Below are 24,132 nucleotides of genomic sequence, written 5' to 3'. Positions count from 1 at the left end.
ATCTATCTTCCATCTCCTTCCATCCCGCCGCATCGTGCCGTCGCGAACTTTCCGAACGGATCATTTGCCAACAACGGTTCTCGCGTTCTGCTGGATCCCACCTAGATGCGCGCATTTTCACGGGCAGAGGGCAGGAATAGTTCCGACCGGTATACCATCTCGCTCGGGACAGAGTCCCGACGTGTCGCATTCGCCCGATGTCACACAGACGTCAGGCTCCTCTCGCTCTCTCTTTCTCTTTCTCCTTGTCCTGCTCCCGCCCGCCTATCGCAACAATTGGCCTCCTAGCCTCACAAGCGTCCAGTCTAGCCCGCCCGCCCGTCCTATTGTGCCCGTGGACGGTGCATGCACGTCCCGGCGGCCGTACCGCAGATCCCTTCGTAAAACTGGTATCGTACCTGCAGTAGCGCCGTGCATAAAAAAGAAGGTTGAGGGAGGGGGGTCTATGAGAGTCCAATAGATTCCCACCGAAATTCGAATTGTTCGGTACGGTGGGGTTACTGCTTTCACGGGTACAGTAGTCTGTTTCTCCCTCTGCTATAGACCTATCCAGACTGGCGCAGACACCTGCCAACTGCTACCCTGCCGTAACTCCTCCCAGGTTTGGGCATCTCGCCCGCAGATCACCTTGGCTTGCGTTTCGAAACGAGCGCCATCGCGCACATTTTAGTTGTCTACTAATCTAGTGCTAATTCATACAAAAGTTTGCGATGCTTTTTTACTATGGTCGAGCCCTGCCACATGTTTCTGATATGACTGGGATCTCGTATTCACAAGCCTCTGTCTCTGTTCTCGAGGAGCCGAGGACACTATGCTTCGGAGGATTGCGACAATGTATGGTGTCGACACAATGACGAGGACATAGGCATCGCGGAAACGTTCAGCCGATACGTAAGAGACCCTGGATAATCAAAAAGCTACGTACGATTTGTACCGCGAAAACTTTCCAACCACACTGACACATCGATGACTCCTGTGTAAGCAACACTCCGCTCACACTCACATCAAAGCCTGAGGTTCGATATGCCGCCCAATTAACACCCACTAGCTCCTGTCGAACCACACACGATCCTTCCCAAAAACTGCACTGGACATGTGCGCATGTACATATGTATAATTGAATCTGTGTATGTATGTATGCACAGGGGCACGCCAAACCCAAAGACCAGAACACGCCACCCAGCGACGCCAGCCCACCCACTCACCACCCGCCTCAATCACCAACATCATGCCATTCCCCCAACCCGCCAAGCGGGAGGCGTCCCACCATCCCCATCGAGAGAGAGATAGAGAGTGAGCGACCATGACCGCAGCCGAAAGCCCACCAGGCCGACCGGCCCGCCCCCCCTTATCGAACCCTGACGTGACAACGGGCCAGGCTGTCAGACCGTGCCAGACAGCCACGGGCAAGGCCTTGCCGGCCTGGCTGGGTGGTGGTGATCTGACCCTCCTGTCAGCCCGCCACAGCCTTACAGAAGCACAATAGGACGCGAGATGGGCCAGCCAACCAACCGACACCCCCCCTCAACAAGCCAAAATCCTTCCAACCACTAATCATCCTCCTTCAGGCTGACGCGTTGCTCGAATGCCTCGCTCCCAATCTCCAGTGCCGCCGGGCTCAGATGGGTGGTTGCGGCCCTGCCTGCCTGCCTGCCTGCCTACCTGCTTGCCCGCCTGCATGCGAGCTGAGCGCACTATTGACTGCAAGGCATCCTCACCACTCACTCTCTGCCGGTAGATCAAGATCGTTGGCCACCCCCCATTCGCCCCCCCCTGACCGGACCCTCTTGGGGGGAAGGCCCGTCCGTTGCAACTCAACTGTAGATCGTCAGCCCGTAGGCGTGATGGGATGGATGAGTGGGTAGGGCGGGAGGGAGCTCCCGCGAGATGGTGCTGATGGGCTTGATCTTCGTCGCCCCGTGGCGAAGATAATCTTTTCTTCCCTCTTCCTTCGCCCGATATACACCCTCAGCTCCACGCCGAGCGTCTCTCGGCGCTGCTCTGGGGGCAGAGCCTCGCTTCGCCGGGCTTGTTTGACCGGTCAAGCCACTCCGGTGGGTGGCTTCGTAAGTATGAAACTAGAAAGAGCCCCAAGCGACGAGTTCACCGGGAACGCCCCCTTCCTCATCGGTGAGAGACGTGGTCAGCACCCAATTTTCCACAACGGGGGCGAAAGAAAACAAGATCGCACTGAGGCTTCGTGTCTGCTCCCAGGAGGGGGGCCGGGAAGGGACGGCGCGCTGTAGTTCGTCCCATAGTCTCTACCTTTCCATGTTGTGTGCCCCTTCAGGCCCAGCGCGGCAGGTGTGAAAGACGCCACATTTTGGGAAAAAGAAAGCGAGGACAGGCCAAGAAGAGCGGCTCATGGTGCTATTTCGAGGACAATTTGCTTCTTTTTTGCGAGCTACTGTAGTTGATCCCGGTCTTCCCTGACAAAGGAGCTGGTCTATGCCATTGCATTCCAGAGCCGCGTCCATGTCCTGCGTCCAATGTGCGTTCCGCTAGCCGCACGCCGATGTCTGTGGTCTTCTTTTTCTTCCCATGCAAGACAAATACAAAGGCATTATTGGCTGATTATTTTGTATGGAACAAAGTTCATTGTAAGAGTCATCGCAAAAGAAGTCGAGGTCATAGAAGACATGGCCGTGATGCGGACACTGAAAGATTCCCAATGCGGATATATTAAGACATCCCAGAATGCAGACTGACTCCCAAAATGGTCTCTGCAATAACCACCTCAGCTCACTCCAACAACCCGAATAGGAAAGTTTCTGAGTCCTGCAGTGCAGACCAGAAACTTCATTGTCTTCCGTAGTCCTTGACAAACTCACAGGTAAGGATCTAAGGGTTTGAGCTCAGGTATAGCAACAACACCTCGGGCACCGCCCGGGTCCATCGAGATAATGGACCCCATTGATGGCCATGAGTTCGAGATCATAGACATAGATGATCAGCCCGATCAGTGGGCTCTCATGGCGCTGGACCCTAGTGGGAAACGGCAGCTCTTTGTCAGGGAGGTCGGCTCAGGGTATCAGTCGATGGCAAACCTCTTCCGGGAGCATGGCGGCGACAAGCTCTCCGTCCACAAGGTAAATAACATAGCGCACAGTGAGGAGAAGATGAAGCGACCCGATCGCGAAGTCAGTGTCGCCCGGGTGCTTGCCGCCTCGAAGGGGGCATCCCACTTCGCAAAACTTTTGTCCTCCCAGGACTTGCTTGATGAGCGTCGCGAGAGCTGGTGGGAGTTTTATAACACTGGCTCCTTGTCCACTCTGAACTTGTTCATGTTCACGGAGGTCAAGCCGCCGCTCAGTCTCGTGTTCCGCATTATTCGCCAGTGCCTTGAGGGTATACAGTGTCTAAATAAGCTTGGCATCACGCATATGGACCTGCACTCGGGCAACGTCTTCCTTCATCTGGTTAATGGAAAACATTTGAATGCTGTCATTGGTGATTTTGGCTACTCCCGTCTTCCGGGACAAGGACATCCGGCTTTCACCAACTGGGAAAGTACTCTGATGAATACTTCAGACCGTAAAGGAGAATCCTCGCCTCCTGGGACCTACGGGCCCCCGAACGAGTTTGAGGACCGTTCTTGGCGCTTGCGCTGGGACCTTTCGAAGTTTCTCTTCAACATCCGTGAAGATGTCAAAGACAGCCTCGACAAGAACGAGAAAGAGAACAGACTGCTTTTCACCCTCTTCGACCGAATGGACGACATGTGCAAACGAGACGAACAGGATCGCAAGCTGCCCGAGGCCGAGAGACCAAAAATTCAGGACCTTGCCCAGACAATCCATGATGTAAAAACCCTCGAGCGTCTCTATGCAGAAACGGATTCAGACAAGGAGGCACTTTCAGAGCTCCTGGAATTATTGCAGGGAGTCCTGAATGCTGAGCGTGTCCAGCCCCTTGTCTTCAGCGACGAGCGGGAGGCTCGAGATAAATTTCAATCCAACCTTGATAGCGGTCCTTTCCGAATGGTCAACCTATCTGATGAGAACTCTATCGAAGCCGCTACCGCATGGTTAGCTGCACTAAGGATCGAGGGTAGCGCGTATGTTTCTGGTATTAGTGACCAGAGCGGCTCTAGGCCTACATCGCCGGCCTCGAGTGAGACCCGCGACAGCACCCCTGCGGAAGATGCTGAGCAGCAAGGTAATCCAACTCAGCAGCAAGCCCACCTAAGGCAAGATGTTGAGAAGCAAACTTCGCCCTCTGGGTCTCATGTGACCACTCGATGGTCCCCTGCCACGCAGGGCCTCGCTGAGGCAACCGCCTTCGCAGGCGGGGATGACTCAGTCGTGCCCGCCGTTCTTGGAGCGCGCGATGTCGCGGAGAGGAACCAGGCGTTGGTCCGCGAAGAACACCATCGCAGACGCCGTCAGCAGTGGTTCTTTGGCCGGTGAATAGTATGCAAGACCTGTGGCCCTTTGGGCGCATGGGTGGCTATAATAAATTGTGATATCCACTTGGATCACGTATTACACTGTAACATCTTGTTAATTTCCACCTGCAGCTTTTTCTTTTCTCTGGGAGAAAAATCTTCACTTTTGACTTTTCCTTTTGCCTTTCCTTTTGCAATCTTTTTGAAACCACTTGGAACTGATGATAGCATGGAGACGATCACTTGCATCGACTCCATGTATGCGTGTGATCATCACCAACAGTGTGCAGAGCAAGCCAGGAGCTGCCTTGCAGCGGTTGCTAACCTGCCGAATCCTCGCCACGTTCGTCTAGATCCTTAGCGCACCGACTGACTGGATGAGCCGCCGACGCGTGATGCGGTGCCTGGTCGAAGCTTGAGCCGTGTCGTGTTGTCTGACGCGTGATGCGGGTGACTGCAAAAGCTCTGCTCTGTCTCAGGTTCTTTTTTATCAGGCTCTTAGCCGACATGTAGAGTACGTTCTTTGTTCGAGACAGGCGCGTCGTTCCGCCTATCGCAACGAGCGCACACGTGTTGAGAGGAGTTAGTCGATCTTTGTTAAGGATTTGTCTGACTTCAAGGTACTCGAAGCATCCCTGCAGAAATAGGAGCAGAATGTCTGAGATGCGGCGGTCGTCATCGAAGCTGAGGCATGGCATGTGCAACTGGAGATGGGGCTCAAGACCACAGCCACTGCCTCGATGTCCAAGGAGAGATGTAGTGGGCTGAGGGAAGCTGTCAGGTGAAGGTATAAACTCCTCGGTGATCTCAGCCACTTCGGGGTCAGGAACCGAGCCGGCCGACCTTGGCCGCCTCCGGCTCCCCGTCCACCAGCCCACCATCCCGCATGTCCCCCAGCAGCACCATGAAAGCCCAACTTGATGGGACACAGACATTCAGGGTCTAGAATTATACTGTGTCTGAGACCAGAGGTCATGCGGTCCAAACCGTGAATTGAAGTGTTCTGATAATCAAAAGAAGGGTTCTACCGGGAATGTTGCAGAGAGATGAACGAGCCCCTTTAGGACGACAGCAAGCCACAAATTGAGAGAGTCGTATGGTGTGTGTGGTCGTGTGCGTGTTAGTGGTGCGATGTGTTGAATGGGTCTTCTCATTTGGCCAGGGAACGAGCTTGAGGAGAAGAAGCATTGGTTGCCAGCATTCATGTTCCAGTGCTGGTGGACATCGAGATCGAGAGTGTTTGCCCGTTTCGAGAGGGTCAGCTGGCCGGCTAAATTGGCTTTGATCAGCGTGACAGACTGCCAAACTTACATGAGAATTGCCAGTGCGGCCGACAATTCTGTCAGTCAGTCTGCCAGTCAGTGTGTGGCTTGGGATGGGATGGCAGGATTGGAGAGAACCCTTCTTCCCTCTCTTGAGGTGGTCTGGGGGCGGAAAAGGTGACGGGTGAGGGTGAGGGATGGTGGAATGGGATGAACGAACACAGACCTCAGAAATCCCTGCCTCTCTGCTGTTGCCTGTGGAGGGTGACTTTGGATGGGCGCAGCCCTGTGACGCAAGTTGCCCCTCCATCTCACCTGCCACCCATCCCCCACACAGTGACTAGCACCCTACGTAGCAGTCTCCCCACCTTTCAGTACCTGGCAGTGCACTCGGTATGCACGCTGCTGTAGAGCTTCCCTCCTAGTTTGGCCCCGCCATCCATCAATCAACCTCCATGTAGTCTAAATTGTGTCTAGTCCAGTTGCCTACATCGATTGAGAGGACCAAACATCCATCACCAGCCGCATGGTTCCTGCCTGACCTACACCCATCCAGTCTACTCATCAGAACTGACCTGTCGAAGATCAAGAGACAGGAAATAATATTGCATGGTCCTTTAAAACCAGAAAGAGGGGCCCTTCTCTGGCAACCGCCACTCCACCACTCACTCCAGAATGCCCGACATCAACTCTCTTCCCCCTTCTGCCCTATCACCACCGCTTTCCTCCTCATCAGTCTCAGCCTCATCCCCCGCCGCAGCATCTGGCCCAGCCTCTACCTCTGCTTCTGCAATGTCGGCCAACGCCAACGCCAACGGCAGTGAGCCCGTCCCGGCTCATGGTCCCAACAGCTCGCCTTCTCCAAACCGGTCCGCTTCCACGTCCCTGCAAGCCGCTGCCGCGGTCAATGCTGGTCTGCAGCATGAACGCTCTTCTAACTCGCGACGTACGATGCTACCCCATCCCGGCCCCGGCCCAGCGCAAATCATGGCGTCGTCTTCCTTGCTGACATGTCTCAAACGCCCACAGGATCGTCCGGTTCACTCTCGCGACAGGTCACTTCTCCAAGCAACGGACGGAGGCGTTCCCAGGTCCTCATGAACCTGCAGATCAACGATCCCTCCGTGCCTGGACCCGGCGAGATGGTCCCCGATGCCGCGCACGCCCATGGCCACGGCCACGGCCATGGACACAGCCACAGAAGCAGCTTCACGAGCCCAACAGGGCCCAGTGTTGGCTCGCCCCTGCTAATGGCTGATCCGCATCACAACCGAGCTCCCAGCTTGGGAGAGCTTCACCAGGAGTTGGAGGCCGAGCAGGAAGCTCAAGTGGTATGACAGCGACCTAAAGCTTGAGTTTCGAATTCGTTCATAGATGCTGATTTTTCTCTTTCCTCTCCAGAACCGCCTCTTGTCTCAAATTCGCCAGCAACAAGCCCAGATCCTACAACTTCAGTCTCACCAGAATCAGTCTTCGTCCGCCATCGCAGGCGACGAATCGCCCGGTGTGACGACTCCAGCTCCTGGAGCGCAACCTATTTCCACAGCTTCCAATCCTACTTCTGCAGCACCGAACATTTCAGCCTCTGGCTCACTGCCCCGATCACCCATCTTCCCGCGCAGCTCCTTCGACCTTGCCCGCAACGATCTACGACACAGGTCCCGAACCCCCAGCCGCGGTGCCTCGCCACGACTTCGATCTACGTCCATCAGCCAGGATAGCGGGGAACCATTCGCGCTGGGCGGAAGGGACGAGAGCGCGTTCTACCAGGCCGAGACTCAGATGTTGACCAGGGAGAACCAAATGCTCCGGCATCGAATCCGAGACCTAGGTAAGTCTGGGACTGTGATTCCTGTAAAGCATGACACGCAAACCGGCAGATCGCTGACAAGAAGGCATTCATGAAGAGCGACAACTCGCAGACACGACTCCTGGCGGCAGCACCGCTTCGGTCACACACGAGCCTGCACACCACTCAGGCCTGACGCGGTCAGAGTCTGTCTCTGAAGAGGCCAGGCCTACTGGTATACAGGCTACCCACACTCTACCAATTCGAGAGACGCCGAAAGATGAGTGAGAGCCGCCTCTCCGCTATGGCAGGGAGGGCAACTACGACGATCATGCGAATATTAAAATGCATGTGGTCCAAGCTACCACAATTGGGGTTTTCGGAGCGAGGGGGATTCTTTGAAACCCTTCGACATGACTGTACGACTATTTACCTGTAATGCTGTCTATGAGGGCGTTGGCGTTGGCGACAAATACCTAAATAGTGCGCAGTGATAGAGGCTTCAAAAGCTTCAATTTAGATGGCACAGAAAAAGCCCATCCTCTTGATGCTATGTTTCTTAAACCAAGACCGATGTAATGAGACAGGTGAGAAAGTTGTCGTCAAAACTACACTTTATTCCCGCCGTCTGTCACAGTTGTTGCGGTGCCACGACCGAATTATAGTGCACATTTGTTTGCCTTGCTGGAAGGATTCTTTGACTTATTCATGCATAGGCAAAGCCGTTGATCATCCATCATACAATGCGCGTATGAAAGCAGCAGTATCTAGCAGCATTATCGGTCGGATGCAATGGAATTCACTGCTTTCCCGCCTCATCATCAGAAGTTGGTAGGTCGATCTGACGCTGTCATGGGTATCATCTTTTTTCTTCTTCCCCCCTCTGTTCGTCTTCCTCACAGACACACAATCCGTTGGGCCCCGCAGAGACTCCTGACCATCTTTCTCAAGGTCGCCGCCCCTGCTCCCCTTTAAGCGCCGACCATCCTCTTCACCTTGTCCAGGAGCACCTTGCTCTCCCGCCCGAGCTTCGGCGGCCCCCGACGCTTGCCCGACGCCGAGAACCCCTTGGCCTTGAGCATCGCCCGGCGCGTGCGCTCGCGCTCGTCGATGCTGCGCGCCCGCTCCTGCTCGCGCCGCTCCTTCTCCGCCGCCCGCGCCTCCGCCTCTTCCTTCTTGCGCTGCCCTTCCTCCAGCGCCTTGTCGTAGTAGTCTGGGCGGCGCTTGTGCCTCTCGCGCCGCGGCTTGGGGTCTGCTGCTAATGTTGCTGCTGGTTGTGCCGTTGATGTGTGCTCGTGCTCGCCTTGCTGCCCCCCCTCCTGCTCGCTGTCTGCAGGTACTGGTCTCTCCCTCCTCGCCTGCCTCGGCGGCAGGGGCGCCGCCTCGCCGTCGAGCAACGCCTGCCGCTCCGGGTTGACGTGCTGCCTGTCCAGCTGGTCGTCGTCCATGCGCTGCTGGCGGTCCGGGTGGATCTGCGGCTCTTCTGTGCCTCCCGAAGGCTTCTCCTGCGTCTCCTTCTCTTTCTTCTTCTGCAGCTCCGCCTTGACCTTGGCGTAGTCCTTCTTGACCTTGGCCTTGTGGATCAACTCGTGCTTGATCTTGGTGTTTTTGCGCCGCCATGCACCGTCTGGCAGGTTGTCTGGCCCCACGCGGAAGCCCTTGCGCTTCTTTGCCTCTGGAGCTGCGGATGGGGCTCCTCCGCCCTCCACCTCGTCGTGCGGTCGTTTAGAATTCATTGTGCAGAGTTGGTTGGGTTGTAGATTGTGAGTTGTTGATGAAGGCTCTGCGTGCTGCAGTCGAAATTGGAGTTAATTGAGTTGCCGTCTGTGAAAATGTGCAGAGCCTCACACGATTTGAGGTTCAGCGTCAGCCGCCTGCGTGCAGAATGGTACTGTAGAGTGGAACCTTGATGGCCAAGGCCAACTGATAGCTTAGCAGACAGAATAAATTTTAGCGGAGCCGACCAGCTCGGCGAGATGGCAATCTTGGGGCCGAACCGACTCGGGTATGTTCGGCCATGTCGGAGTAAAGGCAAAATGGCGCAGGATCCTTGCGGGTGAATCTTTTTAGCGGCTGGCAATGGCACCCGCAGAGGAGCTTCCCTCCAGCCCAGACTTGACTTGGGGTTGACGTTTTGCTGTGTGACCTTTTTACAACCTCATCTTCAACTTCGACTTCCTCTTCTTTCTCTCTCCACTCAGCCCCTAACCACTCCTTCTTTCCGTGATCAGCCCTCACCGGCACAGTGTCGTTTGTGGCCCCTCCTGTTGTTATTCTGGGACTCCTCCGAATTGGGAATTGGCATATATCCTAATCCTACTCTTCTTCACACACCCCCAAGATGCTGGCCGTTCGCTCCATGGCCGCCCCTGCGCGGCGCCAGTTCGTCCGCGCAGCTCCCCGCGCCTCGTTCGCCTTCAGCCAGACACAATGCCAGAGGAGGTGGATCTCGGGCGAGAGGGTGGCCAAGTACAACGGCGTCAAGGACTCGAACGGCAACTTCCCTGTCAGTCTGATCGAGGGCGACGGTATCGGACCCGAAATCTCGCAAGCCGTGAAGGACATCTTCGCCGCGGCCAAGGCCCCCGTCGCGTGGGAGCCCGTCGACGTCACGCCCATCCTCAAGGACGGCAAGACTGCCATCCCAGACTCGGCCATTGAGAGCATTGAGCGCAACAAGGTTGCCCTCAAGGGGCCCCTCGCCACGCCCGTCGGCAAGGGCCACGTCTCGCTCAACCTCACCCTGCGCCGCACCTTCAACCTCTTCGCCAACCTGCGGCCCTGCCGCTCCGTCGCCGGCTACAAGACGCCCTACGACAACGTCGACACCGTCCTGATCCGCGAGAACACCGAGGGCGAGTACTCGGGCATCGAGCACACCGTCGTCGACGGCGTCGTGCAGAGCATCAAGCTCATCACCCGCGAGGCCTCGGAGCGCGTGCTGCGCTTCGCCTTCCAGCAGGCCCAGGAGATCGGCCGCAAGAAGGTCCGCGTCGTCCACAAGGCCACCATCATGAAGCTGTCTGACGGCCTGTTCCTGTCCACCGCCCGCGACGTCGCCAAGGACTTCCCCGGCATCGAGCTCGACGACGAGCTGCTCGACAACACCTGCCTCAAGATGACCACCGACCCCATCCCCTACAACGACAAGGTCCTCGTCATGCCCAACCTGTACGGCGACATCCTGTCCGACATGTGCGCCGGCCTGATCGGCGGCCTGGGCCTGACGCCCTCGGGCAACATCGGCGACGAGTGCTCCATCTTCGAGGCCGTCCACGGCTCCGCCCCCGACATCGCCGGCAAGGGCCTCGCCAACCCCACCGCCCTGCTGCTGTCCTCCATGATGATGCTGCGCCACATGGGCCTGGGCGAGTACGCCGACCGCATCGAGAAGGCCGCCTTCGCCACCCTCGCCGAGGGCAAGGCCCTGACCGGTGACCTGGGCGGAAAGGCCAAGACACACGAGTACGCCGCTGCTATCATCGAGAAGCTGTAAAGCGAGGGAATCCCAAAGGGAGAAAACCCTTCATAGACGGGGACATGCCACAGTTCCTGGATGTCACGATGACGACCACGACCACGACCCAATAACCATCACACACATCTACCTACCACTCACAAGAGGGCTGAGCTTGGATGGGGCACTTGTTGGAGTATAGGGAGGCATGCATTACTTTGTTCCGCATATCAACTACATACAGACACCACCGCCCTCGTCGGCACCTTTTCATTAGTCTAGGGGAGGACAGAAAGGGGATGACTATACACAATCACACACACAGGGGAGAAGATAAGGGGGTAGGGTGTTGCGGGGGGCTACGAAATTGTAGACTGTAAAGTAGTTCGGGCTCTGCAAATGCAATGCATCAATTCTAAATGCCATCTAACAACTCGCGCGCTCACATCCATTCAATTCCCAACAACAGATAACGGCCCTATTAAATCGACCCAGCTATGGACATTGTCGTAGTCGAGACACTGCTCGTGTCCCCACTTCCGCCACCTCCAGGGGCGCCGTCCCGCCTTCTCGGCTTGCGGAAGCAGGCGAACTCGTTCTTGCTGGCCTCGCGCAGCCTCTTGAGCACGCTGCGCATCTCGGGCAGCTCGGCCTGCAGGCGGGCGCGGGCGTCGTTGTCGGTGCGCGAGTCCAGCTCCTGGTAGATGGTGGTCTGCAGCTCCGTGGCCTTCTCGGTCATGTACTGCGACAGCGTCTGCGCGACGAACTCGACGTCCAGCGTCGCCTGCATCAGCGCCGCCAGGTCGTACCGCTGCCGCGTCCGGAACGCGTCTAGCAGCTCCCGCGACGACAGCTCCAGCAGATACGACAGCACCTGGCTCGTCAGCGAGGCCGCCGTCGTCGACACCTGCGTGTGCACCAGCACCAGGCTGAGCAGCGCCTCGTAAACGTACGGCTTGACCTCGCGCGGTTTGTCGGTCGGGGACGCCGGCGCCCAGTCTGGCGCCGTGACGCCGGTGCGGATCACGGATCGGAGGGATTCTATGTAGGGCCGCGTGTAAGATTGGAAAAGGCGGGCGTCGATCTGGGCGAGGACGTCCTTGATCTTGAGCGTCTCGTCGGTGAGCTTGACGGAGAAAGCATTCTCGAACTGTGTGTTCAGACCAGGGACGACCTCTGCTCGGAGTGATTGGAAGTTGCTCAGGGTCAGTAGCATGCGAACGTTCTGCACAAAGTAGTCAGCATGTGTAACCTGTATGCAGCTTCAGACTTGAACTTACCCTGTCACCAGCATTGATTGTTGCACCGCTCATGCTGGCTACGCGTGAACTGCCTCCATTCACAACGACAAATCCCTCCTCAGTCGTCCACTCATCATCCGTTCTTCGAACGGAACGCTCTGCATTCTCCACCATACCACTCAAAGCCTTGTATAGAGTCGTGACGTACTGGCTGCGCACTGTCTGCAGTAGTTTTGTAGGTGGTGGTTGTACAATGTCACCCGCACCAGGCTTCGACATAGCCTCAGAAATGTACAGTATTTGCTGCATGCCAGTGAGGAGAGCGCTCTCGAATGCCTTGAAACTGGCGGGCATCTTCGTCACATCCTTCCTCTCCGCAGATCTGCTCCAGTCTTCCACGTATTTGATGTTCTCCGCGTCCTTATTCCATGCGGCACACAGGGCTGATACGCATCGCTCTCTGACGGATGCAACAAGTGTTCTCAACCTCTCGAGAACCGCACCATCGCCTCGGACAACAGGCGCCAAGCTGGCCATGTCGCATGACCCTGAACCCACAACGGCGAGTATCTTGGCGAGATAGTGCACAGCACTGACCGAATTAGACCACGGCGGCCAGAATGCATACTTCTCCCATTGCTCTCCTCGTCTTGGGGATGGAGGCGGGATGCTGCCCGGATCCAGGTGCATCCGAGGATCTCTAAGGGTATTGGGCGTGAGAGCTACGCCAAGAGCAGCCGACAAGGGTGTACTCGGCTCTGAGGGCATAGGAGAGAGAAGCATTGAAAGATCCTCGGGTGGCGGGCCAACGAAGAACAGGAAAACGTGCTCGCGAATCATGTCGACAAGTTCCAATGTCCCTTTCTGTAGATCCTCTGCCCATTGTGGTGTCAATTCATGGTGTTTCTGGGATTCGCCGTTGTATCCCGTTGGCATGGAGGTCTGAGTTCTTCCTTCCAGGAAGCCTTGTACAGTCTGCCAGAAGTCGACGACCTCTCCGATAATGCCCTGTGAGGATAACATGCTGTTCATGAACGAATAAATCTTCTCCCACAACTCCACGATATCGGCCGAATCAAATGAATGCGACTTGCTCTCCATCGACTGCCGTGCGATAGTTTTCAAATGGGTCGCGATTGCCTGAGAGCCTGGCTTTTCAACGTTCGCAATACGACGTCTTGCCACCTCGATTTCGACCTTAGTCCTGTCTGCCGTTGACGTAGCCTTGCTTTTGAGGTATTCGTAACGACTGAGAAGCCAGATCCATATGGGGTTCTCTTCCACGCCCAGCTCGAGCAGTAAACTTATAATCTCCATGTGTTGGTCCTGGCGCCCAGCAGTCTCTGATTTCGGAGCAGTATGGAGATTGACCAGCTTCTTCCACATATCCCGCTTGAATGCCTCAATCTGCTCGTGCACATCGTGCCACATCCGGGCAGCCAGAAGGATCTGATATAATTGGTGATCTGGCAGCTTTTCCTCCTGGCTTCCTCCTTGAGCAATTTGACGGGCGTCGTCTGCGAATGACCTGGCCCTGTTGTACTCTTCAACCAAGGCCTCGAAGTCCTTCCGCTTGATGCTCTCAGCGATAGCCGCACTGGTTTCGACATATTCTCGATGCTTCTCCAGAGTTGCAGCCACATCCTTAAGCCTTTCCTCCTTGTCTCGCCCACCCAAAGCTGGTCCCCACACGTCCTCTGCCTTTGCTGACACATCCAGTAGCGGGCCCTTGATTCCCGATACTCCATACTCACTCTCTTTTACAAGCGCATTCTTCTTCCTCGGATCCGGTACCATCGGGCTGGTGAGCCCGATCCCGCTGCTACTGCGGAAGCTGTTCCTACTAGCATGTCTCGAGTGCGCGCGGGGTCGGTTGGTCGGGGGCGTTGGGTCTATCCCACGATACTTCATCTCCTTATAGACGTTGTCGATGGTGGCTTTCGCACGCACGAAGCGCTCGAAGTTGGATTCGACGAGGACCTTGAGGGATGCACTCTTCTGGTCGATAGATTGCGACAGGATGTCGAGACCGTTGAGCAAGGACTGCGTGTCCGCTGTCGAGTGCATTTGCGAGAGGAATAGCGCCGGGGAGAATGTGGTCGAGGACATGAGAAATCGATTTCGTAGCCGCGGGTCTTCCTGCACAGGGACGCCGAGTTGCTTCAACGTCCTGACGACGCTGTCGGTGGTGCCCAAGGGGTCGGGCTCGTCCTTCTGGACAATGTTTCCGACGCCATTCGCGGATTTCTCTTGCCCAGGAAGCATGCTGACCCTGTTGCTGACAGCCCTCTCCAGCGCCTGGTATCTCGACTTGCGTCGGTTGATCTTCTTCTTTGTCTCCTCATCTTCCGACACGTCGCTCGTGTCCTTCTCGGCTGGCCACTCGACAGGATACGGGTCCGACAGCTGGTAGAAGTCCAGTACGGTTCTTTCAAGGTCGGCCATGATGGAGTTTGGGCCGTCTTCCCAGCGAGCGGCAGCCACAAGGCTTCGTTAATCTACGAATCGTGGTCCAAGATGTAGTTGTTGTAGAGACAATGTTTCACATGTATGCAATTGGAGCTGTCAAGTGTCCAGCGAAGCTGCAGGCCACAGGGGAGGCGCACGGACCACAGCTTATTGCGACCTCCCATTCCCCACAGCAAGGGTGTCCTAAGCATGTCGCTTTCAAAACTCCAAAACTCCTTGTACAGAGAGAGGAAGCATGGATCATTTCCTCGTTCCTGGCTTAATTTAAACATTCGCTCAAGTCATCGTGTGCAACGGTCAGTCTCATGAACTAAAGTGGTCCGCACTGATGAAGTGGTTGAGCTGTGGCTGTAGCTCATGATGAACTCATTGGTCTGATTCATTTTGATCGGATTCAATTTGGTTGGATTAACAACGATAGCTGCTATCACGGGCTGCATACTACTATTCAAGAGACATAATACAACAATAAAATATGCAAAGTAAAGGATGTCATCATTGATTTCAATATCTTCCTTTCAAAACCTTGGCATCAATCCATCGATTTAATTAATGGGCTCATGATTTTCATTAACCATTTCTTGGTATGAATTAAATTTCAAAATATTAATCAGATTTTCAACGCTCTTTGTGTGCACTACAAGCCATGAATGTGGCAGATAACAGCTGGGATTTGTCCTGCAAGTACTTCAAGCCTTACCTGTAGCGATTTTAAATTCCCTTTTAATACCCTGATAGTCTCAGGCTATTATCACCGGTCGATGTGAACTTGAGAGCTTTGACGCCATATGTAGCCCATTTAAGTACCCGACTGGAGCAGTGCTTAGATCTAAAGCTTGCTTTCGGTGATCTATGGCCACAAGACCAGATTTTTTCTTTAATATGCCCCAACAGTAAGGGCTAGCGGGAGCAGACCCAGACAGCTCTCCTCCAACCTCTCCTCGTCCAGATTTTCAGGTTGCAGTCCGCGCTCCTTCCCAAAGCGTACTCCACATCAATCCTCGATTTGGTGATCTACCTCACGTAAGCCCCCAGATGCCTCAGTATCCCTTCTGGAGCACAATGTGCCTCTGGTATCATTGAATTGCTCCTGTCTACCTGCACTGCTTGCTTCCTTCCGTCTGATTTATCAACAGTCGAGGATCTTGTGAAATGAGCTGATTGGGAACAGTTTTGTCACAAGCACACCACAGCCATGGCCTGGTATGATCCCAGGCACATTCTAGCCCTCTTCAAGCGGACCAAGATTCCAATCGTGGTTGATGGCGAGATCAACCCGAGTCTTCTCGCAATCTCCAGACGAGGTTACTGGATCCAATCCCGAGTCCTATGCATCCCCGACCGATTTGGCCCCTTCTTGTCTGGTCCACCTCTATTGCAGGCACATCAGGCTCATAAGCTCGCCAGCATTATCAACGAAGCGGTCGGTCCAGTCATTGGTGCATCGATGGTGGAATTAATGATCATCGAAACCGGGTGGTGGCTCCCAGGATTTATGGCTGCAATTTGCTTCTTATTCATTGTTTCTGTCTACGTTGGGGAGGTCCTTTTCAATCCAATGCGTGCCTCAGACTACAACTGGGAGGCACTCAACAAGAAGATGGGCGTGCTGCAGTCGGCTGCCTAAGTGTCGAGTCGGGCCCCTGGCAGTGGGAGGGACGCTCCGTCCGTCCACGTACCTGTTCATTTCTTTTCCTTCACGTTGCGCTGTGTGGAGGATGGTGGGAGGGGAGGTACATCCTAGCTCAATACTCTCTCATCACTTCACCCAGGCGATGTCATGTAAAGCACATCACTCTGCGTTGGCTGGCTCCTTCCACTTCCACAGGCTCTGCCTCGCCTTCCCGTTGACCCTCGAGAGCCATGCCCATGCCTTCGCAGCCCAGCTTTCGGTGCCTCCATCTCGTCTTCTCTCTTTCCCCACATAGCCGATCTTATTCAAAGACCTGAAGATATCGCTACTCAAGACCCCTGTTAGCAAAAATTCCCTGCTAACGGGACAGACATATCTTATCATGAAATCAACCAGAGCTGTTGGCTAGGATCCCGCCTGACTCCGGTTCAGCTAGGCTACACTTAATACCCGTAGTGTGGGAATAGTAGCATTAGCGTTTTTAGCGAGCTGATTGGTCCGTTAGGCCTACGTCTATAAGTAGGCCTTGGAGGGATGCAGCCTTCGGCTGCTTCCTGTAACCAAGCAAGCAACACACACAAATCAACACCAACATCCCTAAACGCGCATCGTATTCGACTGGAATACGTGACCCAGTCAACAATGCCATTATTTATTTTAGTCTCTTCGTCTCTAGAAGCAATCGATCGATTTGATCAATGAATTCATCATTTTCGTGATCCAGTTCCTGATATGAATTCGATTTCAAAACATTTATCATATTTCCTCGTTGTGTACACTATAGCCATGGGTAAATTTTGCTTGATATTAGAGTTGCTACAATTCCATGTCTGGACATGACTATGCTTGTCTCTGGATTTCCCATTTGGTCAAGCCAACCCCTTCACCTCCCCCCCCCCCCAAAAAAAGCGCCTTATTCCACTGACAACAAATCATTCCAAACTCTCATGGATTCCGAAATAGTGCCTGCGCGGCAGAACGTCACACGCCCGCTCCTTGTATTCAGCTGTCGACTGACGAGCCCATCCAAACGCCAGGTTAGATATTTGATGATATCTTCGGCGCTTTCTGGATCGCCATTGTAGTCATTGAACTTTGATTTGAACGGATGATACATCAAATTGTCTGGAGTCAGTTTGTCCGCTTTAGTGAACAAAACAACGATCCTGACATTGGTGAACCAATGCGAATTTGCAATTGATTCCCATAGCATGAACTGCTCGTCCATACGGTTTCCGTCCAGATCTTCATTCAGCGCTTGGCGGTAACACGATACGTCGAAGGTGAAGACCATCATATTGACGTTTGGGAAGACGTTTATCCATTTCTTGCGTTCTGGCCTAGTCCCACCAACGTCGAAGAAGTGGTAATTCGCGCCATTTATGAGAAATTTCGATTCCCACGTACCGGTCGTCCTTGTCTGAGCCCAGATGACATCTTCGAGAGAAGGAAGGTAATCTTTCTTGAAGATTCGCTCAATAGAATTCAGAAAGCTGTGAGAGTAATAATTAGCAAGTCAGGTCCCGTTCGCCATCCGTGAACTTGTACGTGATTCACTCACTGTGCTGCACAATCCGGAAGATACAATGGAAAGTCCCGAGGAATCCCTGGAGCAGGTTGAAGTTGCTCCGTGCCCGACCTCTCGAACGTATCGCGCACGTAAGGGTGATTCCACAGCGACTTAGTGGCTGAACCAACGGCCTCCAGCGAACTTTTTAGGAATGCATCACTCCCGAGCTCGCCAACAAAGCGCGTGTGGGCAGCAAACGCCTCTTCAAGCCATGAACCCGCTCCAACCCGAGATTTGACATCCTGCAGCTTTTGCTGCGTCATAAATATAAGCCACCTCACGCTCGTGATCGTATTGGTGAGAACAGTGTCGCGATATAATCGACGCCAGGCCTCGTTGATGTCGCCGTAAGCTGCTCTCACGACTTTGGCCAATGTACTCTTTCCACTCTCTGAGATCCCCAAGATCACTATGTTCACCTGCATGGGCTTGATCAATGTTCCGAGTTGCCCTCTGCTTGCCACCTGTTGCCTGGGCCGGAGTAGGTGCGACAGTTGTGCTGACGGCTTAAACAATTTTCCACGCATTAATCTTGTGGTGGAGGGAAGCGTCTTGTTTGTCAAAAAAGGTGGCATTTGCTCGCCTGTCGAAGCTCCGCCAAGCTCAATAGCAAGTAAACCCAGAATTTTCGGTTTATGTATCACGAAATCGGGTAACTCAGCGTTGGCACATTCTGCTCTTATCAATGAGCTTGTGGATGTTCGTGGCTCCGTAATAGTGTCTACAGAGCCCTCTGAGACAGACTCCGCAGCCGAGTCACAGAATACATCCACACTTGTGGTCATCGCAATGTCGGTGCGAGTCGCTTGGCTGGCTTGATTAGGACCGGGTGTATCTGCTAGCGGACCACCCCTGATCTCCGTACTGTGAGATATGCCCTGGCGTCTGTAGCCTGTTAGGGCGTCGATCATATTGGCTCTGGTGGCTACCTGGTAAGCCCTCGAGGTGAATACCTCAGAATCAAAATCGAACCGCGCGTGGACTGTTTCGAGATCTTGGGTCACAGAACTCCTCAGCGAGCTAACTTCCACTGACTCTGGGTCCATGAGCCACAACAACGATGAGGTCTCGTCTCTGGCGAGATTGAGAACATGGCGAGACTCTTGAGCCCCTAGCATATCCTTTTGCTCTAGGGTGGTACGACTGGGTCAATTTGCAGTTAGTACCTGATGCACACTTGACCCCGGTGGCCCTCATCGGGATTTTAGATTATACGGACCATTGTAAAGCAGTCAGCAGAAGCCCAAGTGCATTGACCTGATGATCCAGAAGGCTGAGGTAGTCTCTCATCGTCTGCTCATCCCAAACAAAGCTTACTCTGCCCCAGCTCGATAGTCCGTCCTCAGCATTTCGCTGGAGATGAGACAAGCGACTGTCCAGAGCGCCGACGATCGTCTCCAAAGACGCCAGGGATACTGATAGATCGCTAACGAGCTGTCTGTCTCGAGGAACATGGGCAACATCCTGGACTAGGTGTCCAACCTGGGTAAGAGCGGCTTTGAGAGTCGACAATTGCCCGATCAAGAGGCTGATTTTGAGATCGACAAGTCTGTATCTGGACTGGAAGTCAGAGAGAGAAATTACTCCCTTTGCAATTAGGTCAACGATCCCCGCGATGGCACTAACAAAGCCAATGGCTGATACCGGGTCCATTGCCTGAGAACTTGATCAGTATGTCTGAATGTGGCAGATAACAGCAGGGCATATCGAATAGAGAAAATCAGTGAAATTTCTCGTCATTGTAGGCCTGTTGTAGGTGTGTGAGAGACCCTCGCTTGTGTAGATAATTGAGTGGCACAAGAGTGGGCCCTGCTTTGCACACTGAGAAATGCCGGGAGCGATCAATTAATATTCGTCCGAGGCTCATGCTTTGACAGGTCAGATTTGACATTACAATAGAGAGAAGAAACGCTTACTGATTCTGCTGCAGCGAGTGCTGCCATAATCTAGGTAGGCATTCTTTTCGGCCCCGGGAGGAATGTGTTGTGCTGACTGCATATGCATGCTGGCAACTGGCACAAATGAGAGGCCGCTGTTCTCTTCATAACTACGAATTCAGCCTTCACAGCCCCAGTGGGGCGGTTAGGATGGCTCCCACATTGGTTGCTGCAAATGTTGGAGGCGCTGTGCTACTCTCGCCTGACACTCGCTAGAAATTCCAGCCACACCTTTGCCTTTCAGCAGGCCTCGAAATTTTCCAAGTTGGCTCATTCGTACCATCATTTGGAAAATAGAAGTACTGCTTCAAATATTTAATAAGGGGAAGTGGGATCGAGATTGTGACGTCTAACGGATACAACCTTTCGACTGCTGATTGCTAACGACCTTGTGATGAGAATGAAGTGCTTGATCAGGTGCGACTGAGCGCAACAGATTTGGCTGGGGCAGAGTCGAATCTACCTAGACTTCCTTTCCACTTAGAGCTTTCAAAAACTCACCACGGTGTCGAAAGACCAGATTCAGACCATCATGAGTAGATGAGAAGATATCATACAGCTGAAACTCCTCCGATCTTTCTCTACCAGTCGCCCTCCCCGGCGCACCAGCACCGAGCTCCCCCGACTTCCCTGGAGCCGGCTCGAAGTCCAAGAACCAAAGCGTCTTAGCCACCACCAAGCTCGCTTCCAGGTAGGCCATGGTCTTTCCCGCACATGCGCGTGGCCCCACCGAGAATGGGGCAAATGCCGAGTGCATCTTTGCGAGACCACTCTCGCCCGACTCTTCTACCAGCCATCGCTCCGGCCGGAAGACGAACGGCTCGGGGAAATATTGCTCGTTGTGGTGAAGTGCATAGGTGCAGACACCTACCTGAGTTCCGGGCGGGATGACGTGTCCGTCGACGATGAATGGCTCGCCCCTGCGCGGATCGTCTGCACCCTTTGCGAGTTCCCTCCACGGTATGCCAGACACCTGATTATCCGAATCAGCAACTAATAATAGTGGAGTTGAGTGAGAGCAGCGATTCAGAATTCCCCGAGCTCGCCCACGGCTGCTCGCACGGGGATTATGAGACTGCTGGAGTCAATTAGATGCTGCTTACTGGCGGAGACATTCGAAGAGCTTCCTCAATGGAGGCGCGAAGGTATCGACAGCCTGCGAGCTTCGGACCGCCCTGAATTTCGGAGTGACTTGAAAATGTTGTGCGGATCTCATCGGCAAGTTTGCTGTAGGCCTCGGGGTTGCGACTTAGATAGAAAAAGAGCGCACTCAAGGCAGTGGCTGTCGTGTCACCGCCGGCTGGAAAGAAGACTACAACGCTCATAGTCAGACAACTAAAGCTTGCAAATTGTAAAGAAGCGCTTGGAAAGATCTTTCGAAACGCAGCGGTAGCAGCTGGCTTTCGTGAAATCAGCCTCGATGAGTTGCTTACAGAGGCCCTCCGAGTATAAAAGCTCCCGAAGCTGGGCGTCGTCAAGTGCGTTGCCCTCGGCACCTTCCGCAACGAATGAAACAATGTCCGTTCGGGCGTCTCTTCCCTGCGAAATTCGGGTGCTGACCATATGGTCCAGGACAGAGAGGAAGCTGTTCCGGCTGGAGTTGCTTAGCCCGTGCAGCACAGTGTCCAGCCCCGTCTGCTTCAACAGTGGGAACTGCATAAACGCATTACTCTTGTAGTTACCAGCAACGAGCCCTTTCAGAATGAATCGATACTGTGACTCTGTTTGTACGTGAAGTTGGAACCCAAAAGCCAACAGGCCAACAATGTCGAAGCCCAGCCATTTGCATCGCTGAGACATGTTCACTGGCTCAGCCCCGGAGACGGAAGAAAGCAGGTTCTGGATGAAAATATCAATCTGCGCCGCCATTGTTGGCTCGAACATGCGAATGGCTCGGTCGGTAATAGCCTTGCTGACGACCTTGCGCTTCGCTCGATGTAATGTCTTGTCGATACAATTGAATACATGTGGGTTTGACTTGGCCCGCAGAAGAAGTGTGTAGACATAAGACTTGGTGACTCGATCATTGTGGTATATGTCTGCTTTATAATCAGTTGAGAACAGATAAAGGGCTCGGGTGTTTCGAGTTGCTACGGCCCGTACCTTGGAGAGCGGTGCTCGAGTTGAAGACAAGTTTGTCTGGACCCTGTCGCACAACAGGGCCTATGATGGACTGCTGTCAGCTTGCCACATCTTCGCAGCACAATACAGCTCGAGAACTCACCGTACTTCTTGTGATCCCTTGTCGTTGCCAGGTGAAGGCGCATCAAGAGGGCATGAAAGCCGGCATACCCGTCGGTAACCTTGGCCAGCAACGGGCCTGGGTATCGCCGGAGTGGGTGAAATACGACTCGATAAGTGAACAGCAAGAACAGCTTGTTTGAGCGATCAGTCTCCATCTGTGATCAAAGGTCTCTTCGATACACTCACCCAAGGTACAGAAAACAGAACGGAGTATTTCACCAATGTGCGGAGGGCATCCAACATAGCCATTTTGCGCCGAAGGTATGTTCAGTTTGGGTCCAGTACAGAAAAACGTGATTTCAGACGTACGAATGACTCCTAATGGATTGGAGTGAAATGGGGAACAGAGTTAATGTTCATAAAAGCGGTACGGAATGAGGAGTATTCCCGAAGGTTGGGGACTGTGTCTGTTGGTGGTAGGTCGGCAAGACGAAAACATAGCAACATGCCTGCGTGCGGCGCAGCCTTCTGGGGTTTCGTCCAATGCTACGTCATCGACCGATGTCTGCAGATGCAATCAACATTACTTCAAATATCTAAGAAGGGGAAGTTGGATCGAGTTGTAACGTCTAACGGTTACAACTTTTCGACTGCCGTGTTGAAAATTGGGGTCTGTCACGTACCTGGCTTGTGGTGAGCTTAGAGGGTCATGCTTGACACCTTCCCACGAGTCAAGAATGCTCAGAAACAATGCGACAGCGAGTGACCCTATAGTGTGATCACACAAGGCTGTCCAACTCGAAGACAGCGACGAGGAGGCCGGATTTGCAAAAGTCTTATAAAACTTGACGTTGTTGCAATTTGTTCCTCGCCATTGACTCAACAGATACTGCCTATGTTTTTTTATCTGTAGAGTGTGCGCAACTATACAATCCCGAGTGTTGTTCTTCAACCGCATTATGTTGTATGTATCAAGATCGTGCCCAGCAGCATTGCGGCTTTGCCGACCCATCGTTGCAAAGTAATATACAGTACGGTTGCCCAGCACACCCACTCCGCGTGCCATAATTACCGTTCAAGGTATCGTCGGAGGCACTTGGGCAGCGATGCATACACAGTAGTCATGCATGCCGCGCTTCTCGCAGGTTCCGTCCCCTGCTCAACCACTGTTGCGCCAGTTACTACCTGCCTCGGCGGCTCCGAGAACTGCAAAAGCGAAAACAAGAGCAAAAAATGTTGGTTCCGTTGTGATGGGAGATCATGTACAGAATCAATGGCGCGTGGGAGGGATCCAGCACAAACTTGCCCAGGACTATGGATCTTATCCGCCGAGTCCAATGGTCTGCAACACATGAGAATTCTTGTTTAAAACCATATCGACATGGTCCTTGCATATAGAAACCTTTTTTTTTCTTCTTTCAAATCGAAGTGATTTTTCAAATCAAAGTGAAAGTAGAATCCGATTTCCCACGAAAAAAAGCTGAGCCCCAAGAAAGCATAGTACAACACACGAACGGCGAACCCGATAACAATTTATCCTCGCGTATTCAAACGTTCCCAATGCGATGTTAGCAGTCATTGCAAGCGAGACGAGTCACAGAAATATGGCCAGACATCTGCTTAGAATTGAGCCTCATCACAATATTGATAACAAGTTGATGAAGATGAAGCAAAATAGAAGGAAGTGAGCACGACGATCACCTTTGGCTCTCGGGTGAGCCTTCTGGATTGGCTTGGAGAAGGAAGCCCTTTTTCGAATTCTTGCTAACATGGTATTGTCGCACGATTAGTTCGTTGATGATTATTTGAAATTCATTCCATGCTTATATGCAGCTATTTCCGACGCCTTCTGGAAGAGTACGGTGGCGGCCAGGCAGCAATGATGCTGCAACTACACTCTCTGGCTGAGTGTCCCCTCAATCCGGCCTTGAATGATAACCTACCTCGAGCGAGTCATTATTCGTTCGTCTGATAGTTGAGGTTTTCTGAGAAGAAACAATCATGATATTTCGTCGTGCGGCCTCATTTGTAAATACTTACAGCATTTATTTCATATCCGATTACGCATACACAGCCTCATGATGACAATTTGTCATTACCATTTCTGAACCACAGTGAGCATTCGCGGATCAGAAAATGAAGACTACAATGTTTATCATGATTTTTAAGGACATTGGAATCACTCAATCGCGCAAGGAAGTTT

The 24,132-nt window shown here is 53.4% G+C and overlaps 7 protein-coding genes across 7 annotated transcripts; 4 read left to right on the top strand and 3 right to left on the bottom strand.

Moving 5' to 3' along the window:
- Window positions 1-2,903: 2,903 nt before the first annotated feature.
- J7T55_014314 (uncharacterized protein) lies at window positions 2,904-4,409 on the top strand (the record flags this gene model as incomplete). The annotated part of the gene is made up of 1 exon (XM_053142298.1): window positions 2,904-4,409. The coding sequence occupies one exon, from the start codon at window positions 2,904-2,906 to the stop codon at window positions 4,407-4,409; it is 1,506 nt and encodes a 501-aa protein (XP_052994504.1).
- A 1,915-nt stretch (window positions 4,410-6,324) lies between these two features.
- On the top strand, window positions 6,325-7,726 carry J7T55_014313 (uncharacterized protein; the record flags this gene model as incomplete). Its single annotated transcript, XM_053142297.1, has 4 exons — window positions 6,325-6,595; window positions 6,679-6,980; window positions 7,051-7,480; window positions 7,557-7,726. The coding sequence occupies 4 exons, from the start codon at window positions 6,325-6,327 to the stop codon at window positions 7,724-7,726; spliced, it is 1,173 nt and encodes a 390-aa protein (XP_052994503.1).
- Window positions 7,727-8,409: 683 nt separating this feature from the next.
- Window positions 8,410-9,174, bottom strand: J7T55_014312 (uncharacterized protein; the record flags this gene model as incomplete). The annotated part of the gene is made up of 1 exon (XM_053142296.1): window positions 8,410-9,174. The coding sequence occupies one exon, from the start codon at window positions 9,172-9,174 to the stop codon at window positions 8,410-8,412; it is 765 nt and encodes a 254-aa protein (XP_052994502.1).
- Window positions 9,175-9,779: 605 nt separating this feature from the next.
- Window positions 9,780-10,934, top strand: J7T55_014311 (isocitrate dehydrogenase subunit 2; the record flags this gene model as incomplete). The annotated part of the gene is made up of 1 exon (XM_053142294.1): window positions 9,780-10,934. One exon carries the CDS (start codon window positions 9,780-9,782, stop codon window positions 10,932-10,934), a length of 1,155 nt encoding a protein of 384 aa, XP_052994501.1.
- Window positions 10,935-11,376: 442 nt separating this feature from the next.
- Window positions 11,377-14,581, bottom strand: J7T55_014310 (exocyst complex component sec5; the record flags this gene model as incomplete). Its single annotated transcript, XM_053142293.1, has 2 exons — window positions 11,377-12,120; window positions 12,176-14,581. The coding sequence occupies 2 exons, from the start codon at window positions 14,579-14,581 to the stop codon at window positions 11,377-11,379; spliced, it is 3,150 nt and encodes a 1,049-aa protein (XP_052994500.1).
- Window positions 14,582-15,800: 1,219 nt separating this feature from the next.
- J7T55_014309 (uncharacterized protein) lies at window positions 15,801-16,232 on the top strand (the record flags this gene model as incomplete). Its single annotated transcript, XM_053142292.1, has 1 exon — window positions 15,801-16,232. One exon carries the CDS (start codon window positions 15,801-15,803, stop codon window positions 16,230-16,232), a length of 432 nt encoding a protein of 143 aa, XP_052994499.1.
- Window positions 16,233-16,397: 165 nt separating this feature from the next.
- J7T55_014308 (cytochrome P450) lies at window positions 16,398-22,144 on the bottom strand (the record flags this gene model as incomplete). Its single annotated transcript, XM_053142291.1, has 10 exons — window positions 16,398-16,563; window positions 17,165-17,731; window positions 17,800-18,951; window positions 19,028-19,464; window positions 20,131-20,168; window positions 20,247-20,718; window positions 20,849-21,045; window positions 21,179-21,784; window positions 21,849-21,908; window positions 21,970-22,144. The coding sequence occupies 10 exons, from the start codon at window positions 22,142-22,144 to the stop codon at window positions 16,398-16,400; spliced, it is 3,870 nt and encodes a 1,289-aa protein (XP_052994498.1).
- Window positions 22,145-24,132: the final 1,988 nt, after the last annotated feature.

This window comes from Diaporthe amygdali, assembly GCF_026229845.1.
Source record: "Diaporthe amygdali strain CAA958 chromosome Unknown NODE_11_length_1138210_cov_64_948100, whole genome shotgun sequence".
NCBI lineage: Eukaryota > Fungi > Ascomycota > Sordariomycetes > Diaporthales > Diaporthaceae > Diaporthe > Diaporthe amygdali.
Note: the sequence above shows the minus strand (reverse complement) of the source record. Positions and strands in the feature narration are given on the sequence as shown.